This window comes from Macaca nemestrina, chromosome 18, assembly GCF_043159975.1.
Source record: "Macaca nemestrina isolate mMacNem1 chromosome 18, mMacNem.hap1, whole genome shotgun sequence".
Lineage (NCBI taxonomy): Eukaryota > Metazoa > Chordata > Mammalia > Primates > Cercopithecidae > Macaca > Macaca nemestrina.
Genome location: NC_092142.1, coordinates 18,788,867 through 18,816,695, shown reverse-complemented (window position 1 = coordinate 18,816,695; position 27,829 = coordinate 18,788,867). Strand labels below are relative to the sequence as shown.

The 27,829-nt window shown below is 45.1% G+C and overlaps 1 protein-coding gene across 2 annotated transcripts in view; it reads right to left on the bottom strand.

Annotated features, from left to right (window-relative positions):
- VPS35L (VPS35 endosomal protein sorting factor like) overlaps positions 1 to 23,226 on the bottom strand; it is a 148,249-nt gene extending 125,023 nt beyond the window's left edge. For both annotated transcript variants that reach the window (XM_011747083.3, XM_071084199.1), the window contains exons 1-5: positions 23,074 to 23,226; positions 13,754 to 13,853; positions 9,095 to 9,262; positions 5,722 to 5,844; positions 3,822 to 3,846 (exon numbers count right to left, since the gene is read on the bottom strand). In XM_011747083.3, coding sequence (XP_011745385.2) covers positions 3,822 to 3,846; positions 5,722 to 5,844; positions 9,095 to 9,262; positions 13,754 to 13,853; positions 23,074 to 23,177 — 520 coding nt within the window. In that variant the 5' untranslated portion in view covers positions 23,178 to 23,226. The remainder of the gene's footprint in view (positions 1 to 3,821; positions 3,847 to 5,721; positions 5,845 to 9,094; positions 9,263 to 13,753; positions 13,854 to 23,073) is intronic.
- Between the last annotated feature and the right edge of the window lie 4,603 nt (positions 23,227 to 27,829).

Here is a 27,829-nt window from a genome sequence, read left to right as displayed (position 1 = left end):
AACTTCCTTATGTAACCAGAGTTCCATCGAAACTTTTCCCACTTAGAAGCTGCCCCTGGGAGCCCAGTGGGCCAGCCTCGAAGAGGTTAACTGCTGCATTTGAGATTTACAAACTTTGCTCTGTATCATCTGTTTATTCCTAAAGAAAGGCGGTCCAGATAAGGATGCCAAAAATCCGTCATTTCATTGTTTTCTATGAACAAAAGGCCCTCTTAGGCTCTTACTCACAGCGTAGAATTGTGCTCTTCTGCTAACAAAACAACCATCTCACTGTCTACCCAGGGTGGAAACACTAGGGCTTCAAAGCCGTCTCTTCGAGCAAACAGGACTAGCTGTGCCTCCTTCCTGCATCTGTCAGCACAATTTCGCCATCAGCAGGGACTGCTGGAGGGATGAAGGAAAGGCCCCCAGGCCACAGGCCAGCCACAAGGCAGGGCAATGCATCTAGCTGACTGCTGCCCTCTGTGGCTGTCTATTTCAGAATCCTTCCCCATCTCCCATCTTAAAGGGGCCTCTGCTCTAGTACTTTTTCTTTTTTTTTTTTTTTTTTGAGACAGGGTCTTACTCTGTCGCCCAGGCTGGAGTGCGGTGGCGCGACCTTGGCTCACTGTAACCTCCATCTCAAAAAAAAAAAAAAAAAAGAAAGAAAGAGAAAAAAAAAAAAAAAGAAATGTGGACTCAGGGTCAAGCTGCAGAACTCTTTTTGTAAGCCTGACAAATGTTTTAGGTTTTGAGAGTCACAAAGTGTCTGCTCCAACTACTCAACTCTACTGCTGTAGCACAAGAGCAGGCATAGATAATACGTAAACAAATTGATAGGGCTGTGTTCCAGTAAAACTGTACTTAACAAACAGGCAGTGGACCAGACTTGGCCTGCAGCATGCAGTCTACCAACCCCTGATCTGGGGATACCCCAGTAGTGGAATGCTGGATCAAAGGGTTGGCCCACTGTCTTAAACCCTTTCAGCTACTATAACAAAATACCAGCAAGTGGGTGGCTTACAAATAAGAGCAATGTATTTCTCGCAGTCCTAAAGGCTGGGTGGTCCAAGATCAAGGTCCCAGCAGATTAGGTGTCTGGGGACGGCCTGCTTTCCGGTTCGGTTCATAGATGATGCCTTCTTGCTGTGTTTTCACTTGGTGGAAGGGGTGAGGGAGCACCCTTGGGCCTCTTTTATAGGGCACTAATCCCATTCATGAGGGTTCCACCCTCATTACCTAATCACCTCTGAAAAGGGCCCATCTCCTAATACCATCATCTTAGGGTTAGGATTTCAACATACGAATTGGGGCAGGGGAGTGTGGTTGGGCACAAACAACCGGACCACTGGCACCTGTCGTCAAATTAAATAAAAAATGAAAAAGTATTCTGCAAGGTGGTTGTGCCATTTTACATTCCCACCAGCAGCATATGAGAGTTTCTATTGCTCTATATTCATACCAAGTCTCATGTTGAAAGATGATCCCCAGTGTTGGAGGTGGGGCCTGGTGGGAGGTGTCTGGGTTGTAGGGGAGGATCCCTCATGAATGGCTTGGTGCCATCCTTGCAGTAATGAGTGAGTTCTTATTCTTAGTTCCCATGAGAATCGGCTGTCAAAAAAAGCCTGGCATCTTCTCCCTCTCTCTCCTGCCTTCTCTTGCCATGCAATCTCTGCACACACCGGCTCTCATTTGCTTTCACCATGAGTGGAAGCAGCCTGAGGCCCTCACCAACAGCAGATGCTGGCACCATGCTTCTAATATAGCCTGTGGAACCATAAGCCAAGTAAAGCTCTCTTCCTTATAAATTAGCCAGCCTCTGGTACTCCTTTACAGTACCACTAAACAGACTAAGACACTTGGTATCACCACTCTATTCGATCTTTACAAACTGGTAGGTACAGGCTGGTATGATTTACCTTTTATGGTCTGGGATCAAAATTCTGTCCATAACAAGCTGGGCGTGGTAGCTCACACCTGTAATCCCAGCACTTTGGGAGGCCGAGGCGGGTGGACCACTTGAGGTCAAGAGTTTGAGACCAGGCCGGCCAACATGGTGAAACCCCGTCTCTACTAAAAATACAAAAATTAGCTGGACTTGCTGGTGCACACCTACAGGCCCAGTGACTTGGAAGGCTGAGATGGGAGAATTGCTTGAAGGCAGGAGGCGGAGGTTGCACTGCACCATGGGTGACAGAGCAAGATTCCATATCAAAAAAAAAAAAAAAAAAAAAAAAATTCTGTGCATAACAAAGCTGCTCCCACTCTCTTGATTTCTAACGTGCTGTCTCATCCAGCAGAGCCGTGGGAAGAGTGGCAGCTGCCATATCAGAGACCTGCAATGAACCACGGTTGTGCTCATCTGCACCCAGTAGAACATGATCTGTCAGTTGCTCCAGAATCACCTCGGAGCATCAAAATAGGAATTCTGGGGTCCCATCCTATAAGATTAATTGAGCAAGTTGGGGCCAGACATCTATATTCATATAAAAGTTCCTCAGGCAATCCTGCTACATGGCAGTTTGAGATACCCAGCTCCACAGCTTCTGACTGTGTGTCTTAGGAGAGGAAGCTGAGAACTGCATTCAGGGACCAGTGGCCTATAAGACTGAGCATGTGGCCCCCTCACCAACATATCTTACGGCACAAGGGAAAAGACTTAAGGCAAGGGAAAGGCTCTCTTAAGCAATCCCCCAGTTGGTGAGGGAGGCACAACGATGGGGAGACTATTTCCTCTGTCATTTTAAACAGTAAGCTTATGTTTTACTCCTAGTAACCTCTTTGGTTTTTTTTTTTTTTTTGAGACGGAGTCTCGCTCTGTCACCCAGAATGGAATGCAATGGCGTGATCTCAGCTCACTGCAACCTCCGCCTCTCAGGTTCAAGCGATTTTCCTGCCTCAGCCTCCCGAGTAGCTGGGACTACAGACATCTGTCACCACGCCTGGCTAATTTTTTTTTTTTTTTTTTTTTTTTTTTTAATTTTTAGTAGAGACGGAGTTTCACCATGTTGGCCAGGCTGGTCTTGAACTCCTGACCTCAAGTGATCTGCCTGCCTTGGCCTCCCAAAGTGCTGGCATTACAGGCATGAGCCACCACACCAAGCCGTACTTTTGTTTTTAATACAGAATTTCACTCTGTATTGTCGCCCAGGTTGGAGTGCAATCTCGGCTCACTGCAATGTCTACCTCCCAGGTTCAAGAGATTCTCCTGCCTCAGCCTCCTCAGTAGCTGGGATTATAGGCATGTGCCACCACACCCAGCAAATTTTTGTATATTTAGTAGAAACGGGGTTTCACCATGTGGGCCGGGCTGGTCTCAAACTCCTGACCTCAGGCGATCTTCCTGCCTTAGCCTCCGAAAGTGCTGGGATTACAGGGGTGAGCCACCGTGCCTGGCCGTATTATTATTATTTTTTTAGACAGAATTTCGCTCCTGTCACCCAGGCTGGAGTACAATGGCGCGATCTTGGCTCACTACAACCTCCGCCTCCCAAGTTCAAGTGATTCTCCTGCTTCAGCCTCCTGAGTAGCTGGAGTTACAGGCATGCGCCACCACACCCAGCAAATTTTTGTATTTTTAGTAGAGAAGGGATTTCACCATGTTGGCCAGGCTGGTACTGAACTCCTGACCTCAGGTGATCCACCCACCTTGGCCTCCCAAAGTGCTGAGGTTTGATATTTTTTTAATTCATGCTCTAAATATGTATTTTAGTTCTATGTCTATCCACAATCTAAGCAATAGCTCCATCAGAATCATATCAGATAAACTTTTTTCCTTTGTAAAATGATATTAAAAGTAACGGCAGAATTTTCCCATCAAAACAACAACAAACTCATCTTACCTTTTTCAGATCCCATAAACAGATTCTGCAGAGACACAACATTCATTAATATTTTAAAATTCTAAGGCAGTATGTTCATTGTTTTCCAACAAAGCCATTTACATACCCAAGAGAAAGAAATATATATTCAAAGAAGGAAAATACAGTCACTAAAAACCACTGAAGATTCAAATTTCTACTCAAGTCAGGGTTCTCAAAGTCAGCAGACAAATACTAAAATTTTTGATATGCCAGCAGAGTCACATAATAGAAGTATTTTTAACCTACTCTGAATCAGGGTTTATCACCCTCTACACTACTGCCATTTGAGGCCAGATAACTTTTTGTGGGAGATTATTCTGTGCACCCTTGGATATTTAGTTGCATCTCTGGCCTCCACCCAATAAATGTCAGTACCACCTCCAGAACCGTGACAGTCAAAAATGTCTCTAGATATTGCCAAAGGACCACCCAGGGGTAAAAATTACTCCTGGTTGAGAATCACTGCTCTAAGTTAACTCTGTACAGTTTAAAAAAAAAAAAAAAGACTCGATTTAAATAGTCCAGCAATTCTGCCTGTCATTTTGTTCAATGAGTGCACACCCTGGGAGGAAAAAAAAGAAGAGGCATTGTGGCCAAGCGTTCCCCGTGGCCTGCTGAGTTCACTACTTCCTCCGGGGCACAGTCCCATTTGTAGATGGACACGCTGCTACATTTCTTAGCCTCCCTGCACTTATGAATGGCCCATGACCACACCTTCAAGACAAATGTAACTGAAAGTGTTGGGGGACCCCAAGAAATCTTCCTAAATGGGAGGGGGTGCATCTTTCTTTCCCTTTCCTCCCTCTGTCTACCAACATGAATGTGAGGCAACACTCAATGCAGTCGAGGAGCAAGAAAGAACGCAGTGGAACCCTGATGCCCTTGGAGCTGCCACACCAGTCCTGGACTCCTCTGCTCGAGACTTCTCTCCAGTGTAAGGAGGGATACAGATCACCCCTGTTTACAGTGTTAGGAGGGGCTTTGGTTCTAAGCACTGAACCCAGTCCTAACTCACACAGGCATTACCCTGACTGGGTTAGTCTCAGCTCTCCTGAGTCTTTCCTTCCATAGCAGTTTGCCAAGTGGAAGGTAAGCCTTGAATTTCATAAGCATCTTGAGGCCAAAGCTAACTATTTCACCTAATGGCCATCCAGAGAAACAGTAAACTTCCAGCTCCAGGAGAAAAACCCAGCTATGTGGGACTTACTGAGTGACACCTTTCTCCCCCAGTGTCGTGCTGTCCTCCCTTCATAATTCATTTTTTAAATTAATTAATTAATCTTTTTTTTTTGAGACAGGGTCTCACTCTTGGTGAGACAGTCACCAAGGCTGGAGTGCAGTGGTGCGATCTTTGCTCACTGCAACCTCCACTTCCCAGGTTCAAGCAATTCTCATGCCTCAGCCGCTTGAGTAGCTAGGATTACAGGTGCCTGCCACCATGCCCGGCTAATTTTTGTATTTTTAGTAGAGACGGGGTTTCACTATGTTGGCCAGGCTGGTCTCGAACTCCTGACCTCAAGTGATCTGCCCACTTTGGCCTCCCAAAGTGCTGGGATTACAGGCGTGAGCCACCATGCCCGACCTCCTTCCTTCATAATTCAAACCTCCTCCCAAAGACAAGACTCTGCTGTTCTAATTCTTTCTCTGACCTGTGCCACATCCCTGATCCTTACCAGATTTTTCTGGGAAGCCTGTCAGCACATTTTTATGCCAACAACACTGACATACTACGTGAAGCCTTATAATTGAGCTTTTAAGAGAAGTAGAAAAATAAATAAATAAGTGAAACTTACAGAGCCCAAGAGTTAAAGCAATATAACAAAAAGAAATTACTACTAACTCCGAAGCAGACCCTGGGAGAGGGTCTCCTGGTACTCACAATAGACAGCTTTTCGGTAGTGGTGTACCGGGCAAGGATTTCTCCCCGTTTGTTGGCCCAAGGCTCAAAATCCGATCCTACAACGGAGTTATCATCTCTATCACGTTTCCTTCTGGAGCTGTCCTAAAGAAAGGCAAGAAAATCTCTTCAGCAGCAGTATCATTTTATTCTTTAAATATATACATATGTAAATAGAAGGCAGATAGTCCTTTACTGTGGAATAAAAGAGATCTGTCTCAAGGTTTACTATCATAAAAAAAATTACAGCGCCGGGCATGGTGGCTCATGCCTGTAATCCCAGCACTTTGGGAGGCCGAGGTGGACAGATCACTTGAGGGCAGGGGTTTAACACCAGCCTAGCCAACAAAGTGACACCTTTCTCCCCCAGTGTCGTGCTGTCCTCCCTTCAAACCCCGTCTCTACTAAAAATACAAAAAATCAACCAGGTGCATGCCTATAGTCCCAGCTACTCAGGAGGCTGAAGCAGGAGAATCACTTGAACCTGGGAGGCAGAGGTTGTAGTGAGCCAAGATCGCACCACTGCACTCCAGTCTGAGTGACAGAGCAAGACTCCATCACAAAACAAAAGAAAAAAATCAGGCCATTTCATCACAAATGGACAATAAATATATCAAAAAATGCTCAAACTCATTAAGAATTAAGGAAAGGATAGTTGGAAAAGACCACTTTTTCAAGTATCAGAATGTCAAAGAGTTAAAATGCTGGCTGATGTCAGGCTGGCAAGAATGCAGGGAAACAGGCCCTCTTCAACATCACTGGTGGAAATACAGACTGGTTAACTCTTTTTGGAGGACAATTTGGTGATAGCCATCAAAACCTTAAATACACATTGCCTTATGCCAGCAAAGAGATGGAGTCTCGTTCTGTCGCCCAGGCTGGAGTACAGTAGCACAATCCCCGGCTCACTGCAACCTCCGCTTCCCGGATTCGAGCAATTCTCCTGTCTCAGCCTCCTGAGTAGCTGGGATTACAGGTGCCCACCACCACGCCCAGCTAATTTTTGTATTTTTAGCAGAGATGGTGTTTCACCACATTGGTCTGACTGGTCTTGAACTCCTGACCTCGTGATCCGCCCGCCTCGACCTCCCAAAGTGCTGGGATTACAGGTGTGAGCCACCGCGCCTGGCCAACGAGCAAAGAACTCCTAGGAAGCTACCCTGCAGAAATCCCTGCAGACATGCACCAAGGCATGTGTATGTTCGAGACACATGGTGCACTGCTGTTTGTATCAGCAAAACCCAGAAACTATCTGGGATATCCTCTATCTGATGGATACATCAGTAGAGGAATGGCAAATTAAAGTAGGTAAAGCCAGTCTTTAGAATACAATAAGGCTGGTCAAAATAATAAGGTTGTTCTAAATGTACTAACATGGATAGTTCTCCAAGACATATGGTCAAGTCAAAAAAAAAAAAAAAAAAAAAGTTGGCTGGGTGGCATGGCTCACACCTGTAACGCCAGGACTTTGGGAGGCCAATGCGGGCAGATCACCTGAGGTTAGAAGTTCGAGACCAGCCTGGCCAATGTGACGAAGCCTTGTCTCTACAAAAAATACAAAAATTAGCCGGGTGTGGTGGCACATGCCTGTAATCCTAGCTACTAGGGAGGCTGAAGCAGGAGAATCACTTGTACCCAGGAGACAGAGGTCGCAGTGAGCCAAGATCGCGCCATTGCACTCCAGCCTGGGCAACAGAATGAGACTCCGTCTCAGAAAAAAAAAAGTAAAAACAAAAATAAAAATTAAATTAAAAAAAAAAAGTTGTGGGGTGCAATGGCTCAGGCCTGTAATCCCAGTGCTCTGGGAGGCCAAGGCAGGAGGATTGCCTGCGCCCAGGAGTTTGAGACCAGCTTTGGCAACACAGCGAGACCCTGGCTCTACCAAGAAATCCAAAATTAGCCGAGCGCAGTGGTGCACACCTGAAGTCCCAGCTGCTTGGGAGGCTGAGGCAGGGGGATTGTTTGAGCCCAGGAGTTTAAGGTTGCAGCAAGCTACGATCATGCCACTGCAGTCCAGCCGGGGCAACAGGGCAAGACTATCTCCAAAAAAACAAGTCACAAAACTGCAGATCCATTTATGTAACAATGGTAAATAACATATGAAACACAGCATAGGATGATGATTGAGAACATGTATTCTGAAGTCAGACTGGCTGGGTTTGAATCCCAGCTTGGATGTGAATTGATATCTCTATCCCTCCATGGCTGCCTCTTCAATGAGGATTCTAATACCTCTCACAAGGTAGTAAGAGAACCAAATAGGAAACGCACTCTGAAAAAATGCCTGCCATGCAGTAAGCTGATGCTATAATTATTTATATATGAGTAGGCATGGGAATGCCCAGAGACTGCTGTCGGAAGTATCTATGAAAATACAGGGAAAAGCTACGGAAAAAGACACATTACGGCCACCATTCTCACGACCGCCAGGGTGGAGATTGGCATGAGAAGGATTGTTCTACATGACTTCTGACTTTTTCATATCAAAATGAGTGATTTACTTATGTAATTATGTAAAAAGATTTATAAGAAGAATAAAATTAAAATTAAAAATAAATTTTAAGAGCCAGGCACAGTGGCTCACACCTGTAATCCCAGCACTTCGGGAGGCTGAGGCAGGGGGATCACTTGAGGTCAAGAGTTCGAGACCAGCCTGGCCAACATGATGAAACCTCGTCCCTACCAAAAAGCACAAAAATTAGTTAGGTGTGGTGGTGCATGTCTGTCCCAGCAACTCGGCAGGCTGAGGTGAGAGAATTGCTTGAACCCAGAGGCAGAGGCTGCAGTGAGATCGGACCACTGCACTCTAGGTTGGGTGACACACCAAGGCTATCTCAAAAAACATTAAGTGAAATTTAAAACTAAAAATAAACTTTAAAATCTTTCAAAAAAAAGAAGAAAGAAAAAGACCTACTTCCCAGAGCTACACCAGCCTCTCACGTCTGGATGACCTGAACTGTTGCAACCAGAATGTACTGTGTGCATTATTTGTGCAACTTAAAAAAGGGGAAGAAGCTTTAGGAGGCTCAGGTGGGAGGATCGCTTGAGGCTTGGAGTATGAGACCACCCTGGGCAACATAGCAAGACCCCGCCTCTACAACAAAATAAAAAATTAACCAGGCATAGCAGTGTGTACCTGTAGTCCCAGCTTTTCAGGAGGGTGAGTTGGGAGAATTGCTTGAGCCCAGAGTTGGAGGCTACAGTGAGCCACGATCACACCACTGCACTCCAGCCCAGGTGACAGAGTGAGACTCTGTCTCTTAGAGAAAAAAAAAAGGGCAGGACAGGAGAAAACCACCCATTCCTGTACCCACAAAACTGACCCTCACTGGACAACCATGGCCGGGGTGCTTACCGTGGCAGCTGCCAAGGCTACGGGGTCAGCAGTGGCTGCAAACATGGAGAGGGGGTCAGTCCCATCCAGGACGCTGCTCAGCGGGTCCACCACGGAGCTGGAGGAGGAGGAGGATGTGGAAGAAGTGCTTCCTTTCCGGTTCACTTTCTTCGTCTTTGATTCTGTGACCTGTGAAGAAAATTTCTGGAGGTAAAACGGAGCTCCCACAACTCTCCCCAGGGAAACACTCCAGTGGGTACTTTCCTCCCATTCTGGTAGTTGAATGGATGGTTCATTTACAGCAGAGATTTATCCATCTGCAGGGGATGCTTATTTTTTTGTGACAAATGGACATGACTCAGGATCACAGCTGTCGAGGAAAGGAAAGTAGGAAGTTAGGGTTAGGAAGTGTTAAAAAAATTAACTGAGAGGTCACTGGACTGAGAAGGCTACAGCACCTGGGGTTCCCTATGTAGCAAACCAAAATCCAACTCAATATAAGTAGTAAAATGGAACTTAAGCTTAATCAGTTGCAAATCGCCAACTACCTGCTAACTAGAGACTGGCCAATCAAAACCGACAACTAACCTCTAAGCAGGGAATTTCTACTTTAACCAGATACTTTTTTTTTGTCTTTCTCCCTTGAACACCTCATAAAAGTTTTCTGCTGGGTGCAGTGGCTCATGCCTGTATCCCAACACTTCGGGGTGCTGAGGCAGGAGGATCACTTGAAGCCAGGAGTTTGAGACCAGCCTGGGCAACATGGCGAAATCCTATCTCTACAAAAGATATGAAAATAATCCAGGTGTGATGGTACATGCCTGCGGTCCCAGCTACTCAGAAGGCTGAAGTGGGAGGATAGCAGGAGCCCAGGGGGCAGAGGTTGCAGTGAGCCGAGATCACACCACTGCACTCCAGGCTGTTAAATTTATGTGGTCTCTGGCCCCAGTTCCTGCCACAGAGCTCCTAATACCTTGGAAGATTCCCTGGGTGAAGGAGCATCTTTTGCCTTAATAAGGTGACTCCCAGTGGGCTCCTGCAGAGCTGCAGGACGCGGTCTGGTCACCAGAAAGACCAAGCCATGATTAAAATCTTGGAGCTTTCAGCCCCATTCCCCATCCTTTGGGAAGGTGAGAGGGCTGGAGATGGAGTTAATAATCAATCATGCCTATGCAACGATGCCTCCAAAAATACCCACAAAAAATGGGCTTTTGGGAGGCAGAGGTTGCAGTGGGCTGAGATTGTGCCACTGCACTCCAGCTGGGTGACACAGTGAGACCCTGTCTAAAATAAATAAATAAATAAATAAATAAATAAATAAATAAATAAATAAATAAAATGGGGTCTGAAGAGCTTCCAGGTAGGTGAACAAGAACATATCGAGGTACCTGGAGGCGACATGAAAGCTTTGTGCGCCCCTTCCCCCGGGCCTCACCCTACGTACCTCTTCATCTGGCTGTATTATTTGTAATATCCTTAATAATAAACTGGTAAGTATAAGTAAATGTTTCCCTAGTTCTGTGAGCCATTATAGCAAATTATTGAACATGAAGGAGGGAGGCATGGGAACTCCCAATGTGTAGCAAAGTTGGAGTGTCTGAAGTGAAGACGTCTTTTTTTTTTTTTGGAGACAAAGTCTCACTTTGTCACTAAGCCTGGAGTGCAATGGTGCGATCACAGTTCACTGTACCCTCAACATCCTGGGCATAAGCCATCTCCCTGCCTCAGTCTCCCGAGTAGCTGGGACTACAAGCACACCATCACACTCTGCTAATTTTTTTTTTACTTTTTGTAGAGGTGGGGTATCACTATGTTGCCCAGGCTGGTCTCAAACTCCTGGGCCCAAGGGATCCTCCCATCTAGCATCCCAAAGTGCTGGGATTACAGGCATGAGCCACCATAGTGGGCCAGGGCTGTCTCATTGAGGACTTTGCCCTCAAACCTGTCAAGTCAGATGCCAACTGCCAGTGACGGCTGCCTGAATGGAGTTGAACTGCAGTCTAGGGGAGACAGAGAAGCACCTCCCATTGGTATACATTTGCTGTTTTTGTCTTCTGGCACACATTCCTCCACCTCACAGGCCTAATACTTAATACCCCTATTTTTATCTGGGAAAACATCTCCCCCATACTCAGTTTCCACAGGCCTGGTGGAGTGAACTCTGCTCTCAGTTCCCAAGGTGAGCCTTAGACCTACCCCAATCTATCAACTTCTTCTATACAGCAGGTCACCAATGCTCGTTCAGGGTAGGGCGCATAACAAAAGTGGGTCAATGAAAACTGCTCGAGAAAAGCATTTTCCTGCCGCCGATGTTGCCAATCTAACAGGATAGGCCTGGAGCTGCAGCAGCTCTTCGCAGCTATTCTGTTATGGCATGGGTGTTAAATGAAGTTTAGCCTACAGCTGTCTCCTTATGTATTTTAACTTTGGCCTAAAGGTTTCTCTGCACATAGTGAACTATAACTCCACTGGACGTGTAAACAGACTGTAACCTACTCTTGTGCCAATCACCAAGTTTTGGCCAATTAGGTCAATTAAAGGGGGCCAACTGGGCCAGGCACAGTGGCTCACACCTGTAATCCCAGCACTTTGGGGGGCCGAGGCGGGCGGATCACCTGAAGTCAGGAGTTTGAGACCAGCCTGGCCACCATAGGGAAACCCTGTCTCTACTAAAAAGACAAAAAAATTAGCCTGGCAGGGTGGCAGGCACCTGTAGTTCCAGCTACTCAGGAGGCTGAGGCAGGAGAATCACTTGAACCCGGGAGGCAGAGGTTGCAGTAAGCTGAGATTGCGCCATTGCACTCTAGCCTGGGCAACAAGAGTAAAACTTCGTCTCAAAAAAAAAAGAAAAAAGGTGCCGGGAGACAAGTGTTTAAATTGGGTTCAAATAAGGCAAATGCTGAACGGTAACCAACCCGGCTGTTTCTGTACCTCACTTCTGTTTTCTGAATGTCACTTTCCTTTTTGTGTCCATAAATCTTCGTCTACCACGTGACTGTGTTGGAGTCTCTCTGAACCTACTCTGGCTCAGGAGGCTGCCCGATTCATGAATTATTTTTTGCTCAATTAAGCTCCATTAAATTTAATTTGGCTGAGAATTTTCTTTTTATTTTTTGAGATGGAGTCTCTCTCTGTCGCCCAGGCTAGAGTGCAGTGGCGCGATCTTGGCTCACTGCAACCTCTGCCTCCTCGTTTAAGCAATTCTCCTGTCTTAGTCTCCTGAGTAACTGCGACTACAGGCACACGCCACTATGCCCAGCTAAATTTTGTAGTTTTAGTAGAGATGGAGTTTTGCCATGTTGGCCAGGCTGGTCTCAAACTCCTGACCTCAGGTGATCCACCCGCTTCAGGCTCTCAAAGTGCTGAAATTACAGGTATGAGGCATGAAGCCTGGCCGAGAATTTTATTTTAACATGGGGAACGGGAACCCGAGAATGAACGCAACTGTGGCTGTGGTGAGGTCACCCACAGCCACACAACAGTATGGGGATTGAGGGGTCCCGGGAGGCTGAATCGCAGTCTTGGGGTCTTCTGCCTTATGCAACTGTCTCCATATATTCCCAGAGCCTCCAGGCTGGCAATCACATCTTTTCCCCAACATGACAACCGCATAGTTTCTATTACTTGCTAAAAAGACAGTACCGACCTGGCAGAGAGGAACCAGCCAAGCCTCTTGCCTGCTTTCATTTTATTTTTTAAATAAACCCACAGATAGACTAACATGCTATTCAGGACAGCACTCTCTGCTGGCAATTACAGTGACTCTTATATTCCAAATACAAAAATTAAAAGTCAAGATACATTTTGTTGACACAGCCAAATCAGGAACAAAGTCATCCCATTCACATGGCAACCTCACTAAGGAGGAAGCAAGGGAGTAAAAATGGTGCTGGGCGAGGCCAATATTACAAAAAAGAGGTAGTGAACAAACTAGTTGATTTAAATATGCAGGCCACGTGCAGTGGCTCACTCCTGTAATCCCAGCACTTTGGGAGGCCAAGGCGGGTGGATCACCTGAGGTCAATGGTTCGAGACCAGCCTGGCCAACATGGCGAAACCCCGTCTCTACTAAAAATACAAAAACTAACAAAAATTAGCCAAGCGTGATGGCGCATGCCTGTAATCCCAGCTACTTGGGAGGCTGAGGCAGGTGAATCGCTTGAACCTGGGAGGCAGGGGTTGCCGTGAGCTGAGATCGTACCACTGCACTCCAACCTGGGCTACAAAGTGAGACTCCATCTCAAAAATAAATAAATAATAAAAACATTTTTTAAAAAAATCAGGCTGGGTGCGGTGGCTCACACTTAGCACTTGGTGAGGCGGAGGTGGACAGATTGTCTGAGCTCAGGAGTTCAAGACCAGCCTGGGCAACATGGCGAAACCCCATCTCTACTAAAAAAATACAAAAACTTAGCTAGGCATGGTGACGCGTGCCTACGGTCCCAGCTACTCGGGAAGCTGAGGCAGGAGAATCGCTTAAACCCAGGAGGCAGAGGTTGCATTGAGCCACCACGGCAATCCAGCCTGGGCGACAGAGCAAGACTCTGTCTGGGAAAAAAAAAAAAAAAAATCAAATATGCAAAAATGATTACCACTGGCAAAATGGAAAAGACTCATGAAGACTGTCTTTCATTTCAAGGGATAAGAATATCATTCACAAAGACCCTTAACAAAACTTACAGTTATGGGTTTCAGAGGGTGATAGTCCCCAAACTCCAATGGTACAGCCTCCAGTCGGCATGATGCAAATTCAGCTTTGTAGTTCCTGTTCCTGGAGTGCCTGGTAAACAGCAAAACAAAGCCAATTAGTGGATGGGGGTACTTAAAACACTAAAAACTTCTGATGAGACCTCCTCAATGACAAGGTAGTTTAAAACAGCACAACATGCCCACCAAAGTCAAAAAGAAAACTACATTTAAAAACAAATTTTTTGGCCAGGCACAGTGGCTCACACCTGTAATCCCAGCAATTTGGGCAGCCTAGGTGGGCGGATCACTTGAGGTCAGGAGTTCCCAACATGGTAAAACCCCATCTTTACTAAAAATACTAAAAATTCAAAAATTAGGTGGGTGTGGTGGTGCATGCCTATAATCCCAGCTACTTGGGAGGCTGATGCAGAAGAATCACTTGAACCTGGGAGGTGGAGGTCCATGGTGAACGGAGATCACAGCACTCCACTCCAGCCTGGGCCACACAGCGAGACTCCATGGCAAACAAGAAACAAAACACAAATCTGTTTGGCCGGGCATGGTAGCTCATGCCTATAACTCCAGTACTTTGGGAGGCTGAGGCGGGCGAATCATGAGGTCAGGAGATCGAGACCATCCTAGCTAACACAGTGAAACCCCGTCTCTACTAAAAATACAAAAAATCAGCTGGGCGTAGTGGCACATGCCTGTAATCCCAGCTACTTGGGACGCTGAGGCAGGAGAATCGCTTGAACCCAGGAGGCAGAGGTTGCAGTGAGCCGAGATCATGCCACTGCACTCCAGCATGGGGGACAGAGTGAGACTCTGTCTCAAAAAAAAAAAAAAAAAATGTATGTTCGAAGGTATAAAGAGTTGCCAGCATACTGGACTTGTCATGCCACACACCAGAACAAAGGGAAACTCACTAAGGTGACTCTAACACTCTTTGCCCAGCTTTCCCGCACAGGGCATTTGTGAATTCTCAGCATGGGACAAGAAGCTGACGCCAAGCAGAGGGCAGCTGTGAAACAGGAGAGCAGCTAAAAGGGCTCTAAGGAAACCTCACAGAGCTTCACAGGAGTTCAGGGCTATCAAGACAGCCAGGGGGAAGAGCAGAGAGCACAAGGAAGACAGAAATCCAGCCCAGATTTCCCCTCAAGGTATTCGCCCATTAAGCTGCATAGGGCAAGAGGGAGGAGCCATGCAGAAAGGAGATGAAGAGCTCACGGGTGTTTTCATTGGTTTCTTGAGGGTTCAACAAGAGAAAGGATTCGTGAGCTGGAAAATAAAGGGGGAGACTGAAGCATGGAGCGGAAAAAGCACAGGAAGACAGGCAGAATTTCAAAGACGCAAGGAATGTGAAGAGAAGGCCTAACACACATATAACTGGAATTCCAAAGAGGAGGAGAAAGAGAGTGTGCAAGAACAGTCTCTGAAGAGATAATAGGTAAAACTTTTCCAAAACCAAAGAAAGACATCAAGCTACAGCCTCAAGAAACATCTGTGGCCCAAGCAGGACAAGTACAAAAGCAAACAAACAAAACACACCTGGAACCTTTAAAGTAAAATGTATAGAAATAAAAAAGAACTTTTCCTTTTACTTTTTTTTTTTTTTTTTTGAGTTTTTTGAGACATGGCGTCTTCCTATGTTTCCCAGGCTGGTCTTAAACTCCTGGGCTCAAGAGATCCTCTTGCCTCAGCCTCCCAAAGTGCTGGGATTACAGGCATGAGCCACTGCGCCTAGCCTTCTTTGAGCATTTTGAAGATACTGTCCCTGTGTCTTCTGTGCTCATCTTTGTGCTGCAATAATAGTCTTATTGTTGCTCCTCTGAAAATAAGGTATCCGTTTCCTTTTAAGAAATTCTCTCCACCGGGCATGGTGGCTCACGCCTGTAATCCCAGCACTTTGGGAGGCACACATGGGTGGACTGCTTGAGCCTATGAGTTTGAAACCAGATCTGGGCAACATGGCGAAACCCCATCTCTACAAAATAAATAAATAAATAAACACAGAAATTTGCTGAGTGTGGTGGTGTGTGCCTGTAGTCCCAGCTATTCTAGAGGTTGAGGTGGGAGGATCGCTTGAATCCAGGAGTTCAGAACTGCAGTGAGCTATGATCACACCACAGCACTCCAGCCTGGGCAACAGAAGGAGTCCCTCCCTCTTAAAAAGAAAAAAAAAAAAAAAAATCGGAAGGAGAGGAATACAGGAGCGGGGGAAGGCAGAAAATGTTTTTAAATGATTGTCTTTACATTTCTTAATCTCTATTATGAAGATCTGAGAATTTAATTTCATAGGTTATGGTTTAAACATTTTTTTTAACTCACATACTTAACCAAGTTTTTTATGCAATGTGTGTATCCACATATAATTTTAAAAGCTACCATAGTCACAGAACGTCAGGGCCACAAAGTCTTAGACAAGTTAAGCCATTTGACCCCTTTCTCATCTCCTCCGTTGACTCTCCAAGCAGGAGAACACCTCAGCCGGTATGGAAAGTGACAAAGTCTCTCCTTGACCAAACTCCGGGCAGGTTCCTCTGAGTTCTCCCCAGCTAGTGCTTAGCTATTGGATTTCCATGTTTGTTTCCGCACCACCAAGTTTTAGCAAGAATTCTGTCAAGTTGATTGAGCCAGAATCCCCCTCCATATCCAATCGCCCTCAATATCTGATCAAATTCTTCTTCTACCCCTACTTGGCTACAAATTCCCACTGTTTCTTGTTGCATTAGAAGCTGAGGCGAATCTCTGTCCCCTATTGCAAAACCCCACTGTAGCAGCAGCCCAGAATAAGCCTGTCTCATCTCCTTTAACAAGCACCATGAATAATACTTTTGTTTTGTTTTCTTTTTGACACAGAGTCTCGCTCTGTTGCCCAGGCTGGAGTGCAGTGGTGCGATCTCAGCTCACTGCAACCTCCACATCTCAGGTTTAAGCCATCCTCCTGCCTCAGCCTCCCGAGTAGCTGGGACCATAAGCACACCCCCACGCCCCGCTAATTTTTGTATTTTTTATTAGAAACGGGGTTTCACCACGTTGGCCAAGCTGGTCTTGAACTCCTGACCTCAGGTGATCCACCTGTCTCGGCCTCCCAAAGTGCTGGGATTAGAGGCATGAGCCACTGCGCCCGGCCAATAATTTTTCTTTAACAAAAGACATGTGCACTTCTCATTTGTAAAATATCACAACCCAGAAAATCAGCTTTCCTGGGCACACGGGACAATTCTTGTCTCCCCCAACCCACTTTAGGGAAAGAGGAACCTCAAAGAGCACAGGGACTTTCCTTGGCCTCCAAGTCCCTTAAATTCATCCCCCTGCGCCACCTTCTGCTCCCATTTAGATTCTCAACTTTATTAACCTTTGCATGAAATACTGGCACCCCAGATCTAATTGTGCCATGCAACTAGTCAGCTTTACCCAAAATCCTCCATTAACCCAGAAACCCAAGCCAGTACAAACGAATTGAGCTCCCATGTCATTTCATTTCTATCCTTTCTACATGAACTTGGCTTTGAGTGTAGGAAAGGAGGAGAAAGGCTGGTTGACAATAATGAACCAGTTCTACTTTTATTTTTTTTTAAGGGACAATCCCTTTCACAATAATTTGCCTAGTCCCTCTGGGATCATATTTACAAAATATACACTAACTTCATCTTCCAAAAGATTGCAATTGAAGTTACCTATGAAATATTCTTGCATGGCCAGGCACAGTGACTCGTGCCTGTAATCCCAGCACTTTGGGAGACCAAGGCGGGCGGATCACCGGAGGTCAGGAGTTCGAGACCAGCCTGACCAATATGGAGAAACCCGTCTCTACTAAAAATACAAAATTAGCTGGGCGTGGTGCCACACGCCTGTAATCCCAGCTACTAGGTAGGTTGAGGCAGGAGAATCGCTTGAACCTGGGAGGCGGTGGTTGCAGTGAGCCGAGATCTCACTATTGCACTCCAGCCTGGACAACAAGAGCAAAACTCCAACTCAAAAAAAAAAAAAAAAAAAATTCTTCTAAACTCCCATCCCATCAAGGATGCTATCAGGCCATCCTTGATTTATTAAAAAACAAAACCCCAAAGGATAAATTTGAATAAGGATCATCAACGGTCAAGATGGAGTTTAAAACATCAAATCACACTTTTCCTCTTTTCAAATCACTTTTTTTTTTTTTTTTTTTTTTTGAGATGGAGTCTTGCTTCGTCCCCCAGGATGGAGTGCAGTCGCATGATCTCGGCTCACTGCAATCTCCACCTCCTGGATTCACGCAATTCTCCTGCCTCAGCCTCCCAGGTGGCTGGGATTACAGGTGTGTGTCACCATGCCTGGCTAATTTTTGTATTTTTAGTAGAGACAGGCTTTCACCATTTTGGCCAGGCTGGTCTAGAACTCCTGACCTCAAGTGAATTGCCCACCTTGGCCTCCCAAAGTGCTGGGATTATAGGTGTGAGCCACCACGCCCAGCCTCAAATGACTCTTAATTTTATCTGTTGTCAAGAAAAGTAGAATGTTGAAAGGTTCATTTAACAAAGCAGGAAATTTAATGGGACAGGAAAGTCAATTCCAAATGTGTTTTCTGTACCATTAGTAATTCTAATGAATTACTAACATTCAACAGCTGAGCAAACGCTAGATCAAAACAGAAATATGACTTCATATGCAACAACCAAATAACAGCTCTCATTTATTATGCACTTACTATATACCAGGCTCTGGGCCAGCCTTTACCTCCATTTCCTCATTTAATCAACCCAATGAGATAGGTACTATGCCCATTTTTCAGATGAAGAAGCTGAGGCTGTTAGAATGCTGGTATCTTGTCAAAAGTGAGAGCAGCAACAGAATCAGATTCAGTAGTTCCGTAGATTATCTACAGGTCATGTTGAGAACTTTAAAAATTAAGCGTATGTCTATTTCCCTTAAAAGAGTAAAGTTTTGGAACGAATTTTATTTTTTTAAAAAAGGGGGATGGTGGTGAAAAAATGACACTTCTGGGCCGGGCGCAGTGGCTCACGCCTGTAATCCCAGCACTTTGGGAGGCCGAGGTGGGTGGATCACCTGAGGTCAGGAGTTCGGGACCAGCCTGGCCAACATGGCAAAACCACGTGTCTACTAAAAACACAAAAAAATTAGCCACGCGTGGTGGCACACAACTGTAATCCCAGATACTCGGGAGGCTGAGGCATGAGAATTGCTTGAACCCAGGAGGGGACGTTGCCATGAGCCGAGATCACGGCACTGCAAGACTCCATTTCAAAAAAAAAAAAAAAAAATACTGCTTGTGGAAATAAATCTTAAAATGTTTTTTCCTTCCTGAAAGCCCACAGTAAACCATCATATTTTGATTTTCTACCACTTCTTTGATAATTTCCTTAAATTTGCTCTCTGATCCCTAAGTCTGAGATGTTAAAGCATTTTCTTTAATCTCTGGATCTTTGGTAAGGCTAACAGCGACCTCTTGTGGGCATTTCCTCAAAAATCATTCCTTTTCTTTTTGCTAATATAGTTGATATAAACTGGTAAAAATTCCCCATAATTCCAACCCCCAGCAACATGAGGGGCTTGTCTGGATCACTGGCACCTGCCACAGGAGAAAAGGCCACCATTTCACACCTCCACTATTGGCTGGGCTTAGCCCTTGGCTACTCAAAGTGTGGTTCACACATCACCAGCAATGACGTCACCTGGGTGGGCTAAAATACCCCACGCCTACAGAATCAGAATCTGCATTTTAACGAAATCCTCAGGTGGTTTATATGCACATGAAAGGCTGACAACAGCCTATTTTTAAATTATTTACCCCTGATCATATGGACACACAGAAATCCCACTATGATTAACCAGATTAATCTCCTTATACTGGAAACACCAAAATCCACTAAATGCTTTGCCCAACTATTTTAATTCTCAAATAACTTTTTGGTTACTAATCACATAATCGGACCACACAGCTTTTTCTTCCACAATCACAATATTACCCAGCCCCCTTCACCGCTACACATAAAAAACTCTTAAAATGATGTAGTGATTCTGACTCTAAGGGTTGGTTTTTTTGTTTTTTTGGTTTGTTTGGTTTTTTTTTTTTTTTTGCTTTTTTGAGACAGAGTCTCACTGTGTCACCCAGGCTGGAGTGCAGTGCCGCGGTCTCAGCTCACTGCAACCTCTGCCTCCTGGGTTCAAGCAAATCTCCTGCCTCAGCCTCCGGAGTAGCTGGGACTACAGGTACCCGCCACCATGACTGAGGAATGTTTTTTTTTTTTTCCTCTGGTAGAGACAGGGTTTCACTATGTTGGCCAGGCTGGTCTTGAACTCCTAACATCAAGTGATCCACCGGCCTTGGCCTCCCAAAGTGCTGGGATTAGAGGCATGAGCCACCTTGCCTGGCCCAAAGGGTGGTATTTTCAAGTGTGCTATAACCACAGGATTAAAGGGAAAATGTGATCTAGGGTATACAGGACATCTCATCTCCTAGCCAGGCCAAAATACAGCAGGGATAGCAAAAACTGTGGCTAAAAAGAGGCATTCCTGGGGAGACTCATGACAAGGCAGTGGGATTTGGGGAACCCCACAAGCCAGAAACCTCAGCCCAGGATATATAGATTTGAGGTCCAGCTGACAAGGATGATTACTATCATAGCCTCTGGCTTCCAAACCTCAGCTATCCCTTGTGGGGCTAATTATTTTAAGTAAACTGCTTCATTTCTCTGCCTCTATTTCTTCATCCAAAACATGGGGTTGTTTTAAGAACCGAATGACGTTACACGTTATACACTTTACGAGTGGTGTCTGACAGAAAATAAGGACTTGATAAATGCAAATTTAATGACAGAAACTCATTTCTCCTCTGTAGTCCTTCTCAGTCTCCTCATTCATTCATAAATATTATTCAGCACTCACCATCATGTTTTAGGTGCCACATACAAAGATGGACAAAACTCAGTCCATTGTTTGTTTGTTTTTTTTTTTTGAGACGGAGTCTCAATCAGTAGCTCAGGATGGAGTGTAATGGCATAATCTTGGCTCACTGCAACCTCCACCTCCTGGGATCAAGCGATTCTCCTAGGATCAAGCGATTCTCCCACTTTAGCCTCCCAAGTAGCTGGGATTACAGGAACCTGCCATCATGCCCGATTACTTTTTGTATTTTTGTAGAGATGGGCTTTCACCATGTTGGGCAGGCTGGTCTTGAACTCCTGACCTCAGGTGATCCACCCGCCTCGGCCTCCCCAAGTGCTGGGATTACAGGCCATGAGAGACTGCGCCCAGCCAGTCCTTTTAACTTTTAAGGAGCAAGAAGTCTATTAGGGAAACAGAAAGATGAATGTGCACTTCGAAGGAAAATGTTTAGAGCACGGGCCAGGCGCGGTGGCTCACGCCTGTAATCCCAGCACTTTGGGAACCCGAGGTGGACGGATCACTTAAGGTCAGGAGTTCCAGACCAGCCTGGCCAACATGGTGAAACCCCGTCTCTACTAAAAATACAAAAATTAGCCAGGCGTGAGGGTGTGCGCCTGTAATCCTAGCTATTCGGGAGACTGAGGCAAAGAATCGCCTGAACCCGAAGGTGGAGGTTGCGGTGAGCCAAGATCAGGCCACTGCACTCAAGACTGGGTGAGACTCCGTCTCAACAAAAGCTACAACAACAAAATGTTTAGCGCATGGCCAGATTAGGAACTATAGAGACCCTGAACAATAAAAGCGTTATGGCACCTGTTTGCCTGCTTATAATATAAAATTAAAATGCCAAAGGTAAAAATGTACTGGGATGCAGAGATTAAGACAACATCTCCCTGGATTTTTTTATTGCAAACTCCAGATAAATCCGCTGCAGTCAAACGTTTCCCGTGTTTTTGATAAGCTTTTTGGTCAAGCTAGCATGACTTTTTTATTTTTATTATTTTTTTGAGACAGAATCTCACTCTGTTGCCCAGGCTGGAGTGCAGTGGCACGATCTCAGTTCACTGCAACTTCCACCTCCCAGGTTCAAGCGATTCTCCTGCCTCACCCTCCCGAGTAGCTGGGATTACAGGTGCGTGCCACCACACCCAGCTAATTGTTGTGTTTTTAGTAGAGACTAGGTTTCACCATGTTGGCCAAGCTGGTCTCGAACCCCTGACCTCAGGTGATCCGCCAGCCTCGGCCTCCCAAAGTGCTAGGATTAGAGGCGTGAGCCACCGTACCCAGCCAGCATGACTATTAACTGAAAGAAAACTCAGGCCGTGGAAGTGCTCAGAGGCATTCAATGCTGATGTAGCGTGTCAAGGAAGCAGTCTCTTAAGTGTTGGAAAAGTGAAAGGAATAAGACGAAATCAACTGTTTGTCAAGCACAAAAGCAGAAGGTTGTACCTGATTATTTCTAAGGTCTTTCATTTGCTCATTTAATCTAAGCTACTTCACATCATTTGAAGAGAAAGTAAATTATCTCGCTTTCTGAGAGATTCTCCGTCCTCAAATCCCACTATCATCACCAACACAAACTTGCTCAAGTTCTTCACTCACACACATACCACCTGCTGAACCCTGACGCTTCAGTCACTCACTCCTAGCTACTCCACACAAGGGACCTAAGGGCCTGCCAACCACGCACACGCCACGCCCTCCCCTATGGTGAACTCCTGTTCATTCTCCAAGACCCAATTTGGAGGATTAACTGTTCCTCTTTGAAGGAATAACTGCCCTAGATCCAATAACAGGAATAACTGTTCCTCTTTGAAGCCTTTCCCCAGCCCCTTGGTGGGGATAATCACTCCCTTCTTGGTGCCTCAGCCGAATGCCTTCTTTGGACATCCCCTCTACTGTGTGTCTGCTCCATTATACTGTGAGCTCCTTGAGGCCAAGGAATAAGTCTGAGGGCTGTGCTTAGGGTAGGATGAATGGCGGCCATTTTACAGATGAGAAAAGCAAGTCTCCAGGTGAACAGAGGAGCTCAGGACACTGACCAACAGCCAGGTCTCCCGACTCGTCCAGACTTAGAGCTGAGCCCACCATTACCCTCATCCAGCGACCCCAGAACCCGCGCCAACTTCTGGGGACGCGGAAGCCTGGAAACTCAAGTCTTCTTTAAGGAATGAATGGACAGGGACCCGTGGAAGGCGCAGAGAGGCAGCAGACAGGGAGAGAACCAAGAACCCGCCCGTCTGGCTTCAGACTGCTCCACTGAACCGCGGCAGCGGGCAGGGATTCTACGGTCAAGACAACTTGGGGGTGGGCGGTCGACCACCATAACCAGACAGAGAGGAATTCACACTCTCAGACCCAGGCCGACCCCATCACAACTAAAACAGCCCCTCCCAGAAGCCCACCCGCCGCTGCTTCCTTACCAAGGAAAGACCGCCATCTTCCCAGTCACATGACCGCTTGTTCTGGGGCCGTCTGCTCGGCTTCCCATCCAGACCCCGCCACGCCCCTCAACCCCGGCCGCCATGTTTGTGAAGGGCACCTGCCCCGCCCCACTAAGTCCGCACTGCACCTTTTGCGGGCGCCATGTTTGTGAGGGGCAGGCGACGCTCCGCACAGTACAGACTTCATTTTCAGCTGACGCCATGCTTGTGAGGGGCAGCTGCCCACTCCGGACAGCCCAGGTTACAACTTCCGCCGGCGCCATGCTTCTGAGGAGCAGCGTCGGTCACGGCCAGCGTGCCCTAGAGTTTCTGTGAGCCATGATTGTAAAGGGCAGCTGTCTACAGTGCCGGGTGGTCCCGCCTGCGGGCGTCATGATGGTGAAGGGCTTGACTGCTGTTTAGCCCACCTGCGTCCTCTAGGGGCGGAAAGGACTCCAGAAGGCGGCGGAGCGAAGACGCAAACTGAGGTTCCGCCAGCACCTGGTTTTGCGGCTAATGCGCTGTTTGGCGTGGGTCAGCCATGCCCCCTATTGGCCGCTGCTTTACCCACTGCTTTGCGGGCGGTTTTAGGCACTTCCAGAATGCCCTTCCCACGACTAGCAACCAAGGGCTGCCCTAGATCCAATATGATTGACTGCCAATAATGCACGGGGGGGAAATTAGGGTTCGCATTTCCTCCAACTTGGCAAAGCAGTTTCTAGGAAGGTGGATATCAATTTCGACCCCAGAACGTTTTTAAAATTATTTTAGGCCGGGAGCGGTGGCTCAGGCCTATGATCCCAGAACTTTGGGAGGCTGAGGCCGATGGGTCACCTGATGTCAGGAGTTCAGGACCAGCCTGGGCTACAAGAGCGAAACTCAGTCTCAAAAAAATTTTTTTTTAATTATTATTTTTATAACCTACTTATCCATTATGGTCCCTTAGAGAGAAAGCATTCAATGTTTTTATAACTCTTACTTTTCATTCGGGGGTGGTGGTCTGTGGTTGTTCATGGGATGGTGACCTATGACAGGGAAAAGGATCATCTCCGGAACGGGCCCTCCAGTGTTCAGCTCAGTATAGGTAGGAAAGTATTTCCAGTCGTACCTACTGTTCCCAACACTGGAAGTGAACAAGGGTTAAAGGGTGGCCAGGGGAAAGCGAGGAGCTCTTCCCATACAGCCTTGCATGTTATCACATGCAACATCTCAATAAGAGGTCAAGGTGAGGAGCCTTTTCCTAGGCTCACATTACATGATTAGGCAGTAACAAGAGGAGGATTCTTAAAGTTGTGCAAATTAACAGCCTTGATGTGAGCTTCAACCTTCGTATTCTTTTCTCCCTCTCCTTCCCTTAGCAGGCTTCTCTCTCTTAATAAGTTAAGACATTTCCAGCTTGAGTTTTACCTTCTGAAAAGTCCAACTTTTAGTAGAGATGGGTTTTCACCATGTTCGCCAGGCTGGTCTCAAACTCCCGACTTCAGGTGATCCTTCCGCCTTGGCCTCCTAAAGTGTTGGGATTACAGGCGTGAGCCACTGCACCTGGCCCAGGGGATATATTAAATAATGAGATATATCTTTCATGGAACTTGTAATTGTAAAGAACGATTATATACAATATTTGTTTTGGCCAAATACTTTTCAATATCTATTTTTCTTTTTTCTTTTTTTTTTTTTTTTTTGGAGACAAAGCCTCACTCACACTGGAGTGCAGTGGTGCGATTATAGCTCACTGGGGCCTGTAACTCCTGGGCTCAAGTGATCCTCTTGCCTCAGCCTCCAGAGTCCCTAGGACTACAGATGTGAACCACCATGCCTGGCTAATATCTATTTCTTTTTTGTTTCGAGATGGAGTCTCGCTCTGTCTCCCAGGCTGGAGTGCAGTGGCACAATCTCAGCTCACTGTAGCCTCTGCCTCCCAGGCTCAGGCGATTCTCTTGCTTCAGCCTCCCAAGTAGCTGGAACTACAAGCATGCACCACTACCCCCAGCTAATTTTGTATTTTTAGTAGAGACGGGGTTTCACCATGTTAGCCAGGCTGGTCTCAAACTCCTGATCTCGTGATCCACCCGCCTTGGCCTCCCAAAGTGCTGGAATTACAGACATGAGCCACCATGCCCGGCCTATCTGTTTCTTAATAGTCCTTCCCCTGGTAAATAAAAACAATCAAACTAGATTTTCTTTAAGATGAAAGTTTATTTTGCTTTTTGCCTAGAAACAAAACTAGTGAAAATAAAAGTATAAAAATAAATACAATTTACATTAATGAACATTCCACTCAAAAATAAGCAAAAAAAAAGTATATAAATAAAAATCCATCAAAAGCACAAAATAGTGTCTGGCACTTGTATGAGAAAAAGCTATGAACACCAAAAAAATGTGTAAAACATATGCTTTTATCTTTAAATTAAAAAAACACGCAAGTTTCTCATCCTTCCTCTAAAGCTAGTTTTAACTATCTTCAAAACATACTATTTGTTTTAACTAATTTGCATTACACACACACAAAAAACAATACACAAAAACTGTTAGCATGTTTCTTACTGGAGAGACCCACAATGCTATGAATAAGCTGTATCCTGAGTTTTCAGAATGATAAAGCACAGTTTATCATATTAAGAAGACAATTTGATACTTTCCCTATAAATTTAAAAAAATTGACAACTTGGACTTTTCTTGACCATCTTCTAATTTTCTGGTTCACTCATTCAATACATGATACATCTCAATAAAGAAAATCAAGTTTACACCAGGGTGGCTTATTATTTCTGTCTATAGCTGGATGTCAAAGTTAAATTTAAAATGGCACAGAAAATTGGAGAAAACAATCTTCATCTCCGTATTCTTAAAAGGATATTAAGTATACAGGCTGCATTTTCAAAATACCAGTATCTCTTTAAAATTTAAATTAGATTAAATATACACTATCTCAATTTTATGTGAAAAGCACAAAGCCCTTTTTGGAACTGGTATGATAAATTAATAGTGACATTCTCCCTCATGAAGGCATGTTTTCTTGGTAACATTTGTTGGTTGATACTTTTTTTTTCTTTTTTTTGAGACAGAGTCTCGCTCTGGAGTGAGGTGGCACAATCTCGGCTCACTGCAACCTCTGCCTTCCAGGTTCAAGCAGTTCTCCTGTCTCAGCCTCTCAAGTAGCTGGAACTACAGGCAGGCACCACCACACCCAGCTAATTTTTGTATTTTTAGTAGATATGGGATTTCGCCACATTGGCCAGGCTGGTCTCAAACTCCTGATCTCATGATCCACCCGCCTTGGCCTCCCAAAGTGCTGGAATTACAGGCATGAGCCACCATGCCCGGCCTATCTATTTCTTAATAGTCCTTCCCCTGGTAAATAAAAACAATCAAACTAGATTTTCTTTAAGATGAAAAGTTTATTTTGCTTTTTGTCTAGAAGCAAAACTAGTAAAAATAAAAGTATAAAAATAAATACAATTTACATTAATGAACATTCCACTCAAAGTAAAAATAAGCAAAAAAATGTATATAAATAAAAATCAATCAAAAGCACCAAACAGTGTCTGGCACTTGTATGAGAAAAAGCTATGAACACCAAAAAAATGTGTAAAACACACGTTTTTATCTTTAAATTAAAAACACACTCAAGTTTCTCATCCTTCCTCTAAAGCTAGTTTTAACTGTCTCCAAAACATACTATTTGTTTTAACTAATTTGCATTAACCACACAAAGAGTGCACAAAACTGTTAGCATGTTTCTTACTGGAGAGACCCACAATGCTATGAATAAGCTGTATCCTGAGTTTTCAGAATGATAAAGCACAGTTTATCATATTAAGAAGACAATTTGATACTTTGCCTACAAATTTTAAAAAATGGGTCACTTGGACTTTTTTTGACCATCTTCTAATTTTCTAGTTCACTCATTCAATACATGATACATCTCAATAAAGAAAATCAAGTTTACACCCAGGGTGGCTTATTATTTCTGTCTATAGCTGGATGTCAAAGTTAAATTTAAAATGGCACAGAAAATTGGAGAAAACAATTTTCACCTCCGTATTCTTAAAAGGATATTAAGAATATGTACAGGCTGCATTTTCAAAATACCAGTATCTCTTTAAAATTTAAATTAGATTAAATATACACTATCCCAATTTTATGTGAAAAGCACAAAGCCCTTTTTGGATATCTATTATGGTATGATAAATTAATAGTGACATTCTCTCTCATGAAGTCATGTTTTCTTGGTAACATTTGTTGATTGATACTTTTTTTTTTTTTTTTGAGACAGTCTCACTCTGTTACCCAGGCTGGAGTGCAATGGCACAATCTTGCCTCACTGCAACCTCTGCCTCCCAGGTTCAAGCGATTCTTCTCTCTCAGCCTCCCAAGTAGCTGGAACTACAGGCATGCACCATCATGCCCGACTAATTTTTGTATTTTTAGTACAGATGGGGTTTCCCCATGTTTGGTCAGGCTGGTCTCAAACTCCTGACCTCAGGTGATCCACCCGCCTTGGCCTCCCAAAGTGCTGGGATTACAGGCGTAAGCCACCTTGTCTGGCCAGTTTTTATGGATACTTTTAATGGATATGTTAGTGATGAAAAATCTTAAACATGGGTGTCTTCAAGCAATGCAGAATTTTAACCAGGCAATATTCTTATCCTGAAATCTGGATTTATTATTATATAGCCCTTTATTCTCTCCTAAATCAAGCATGCTAGAAAAAACAGACTATGAAGAACAAAATATACAGACTAAATAGAAAATA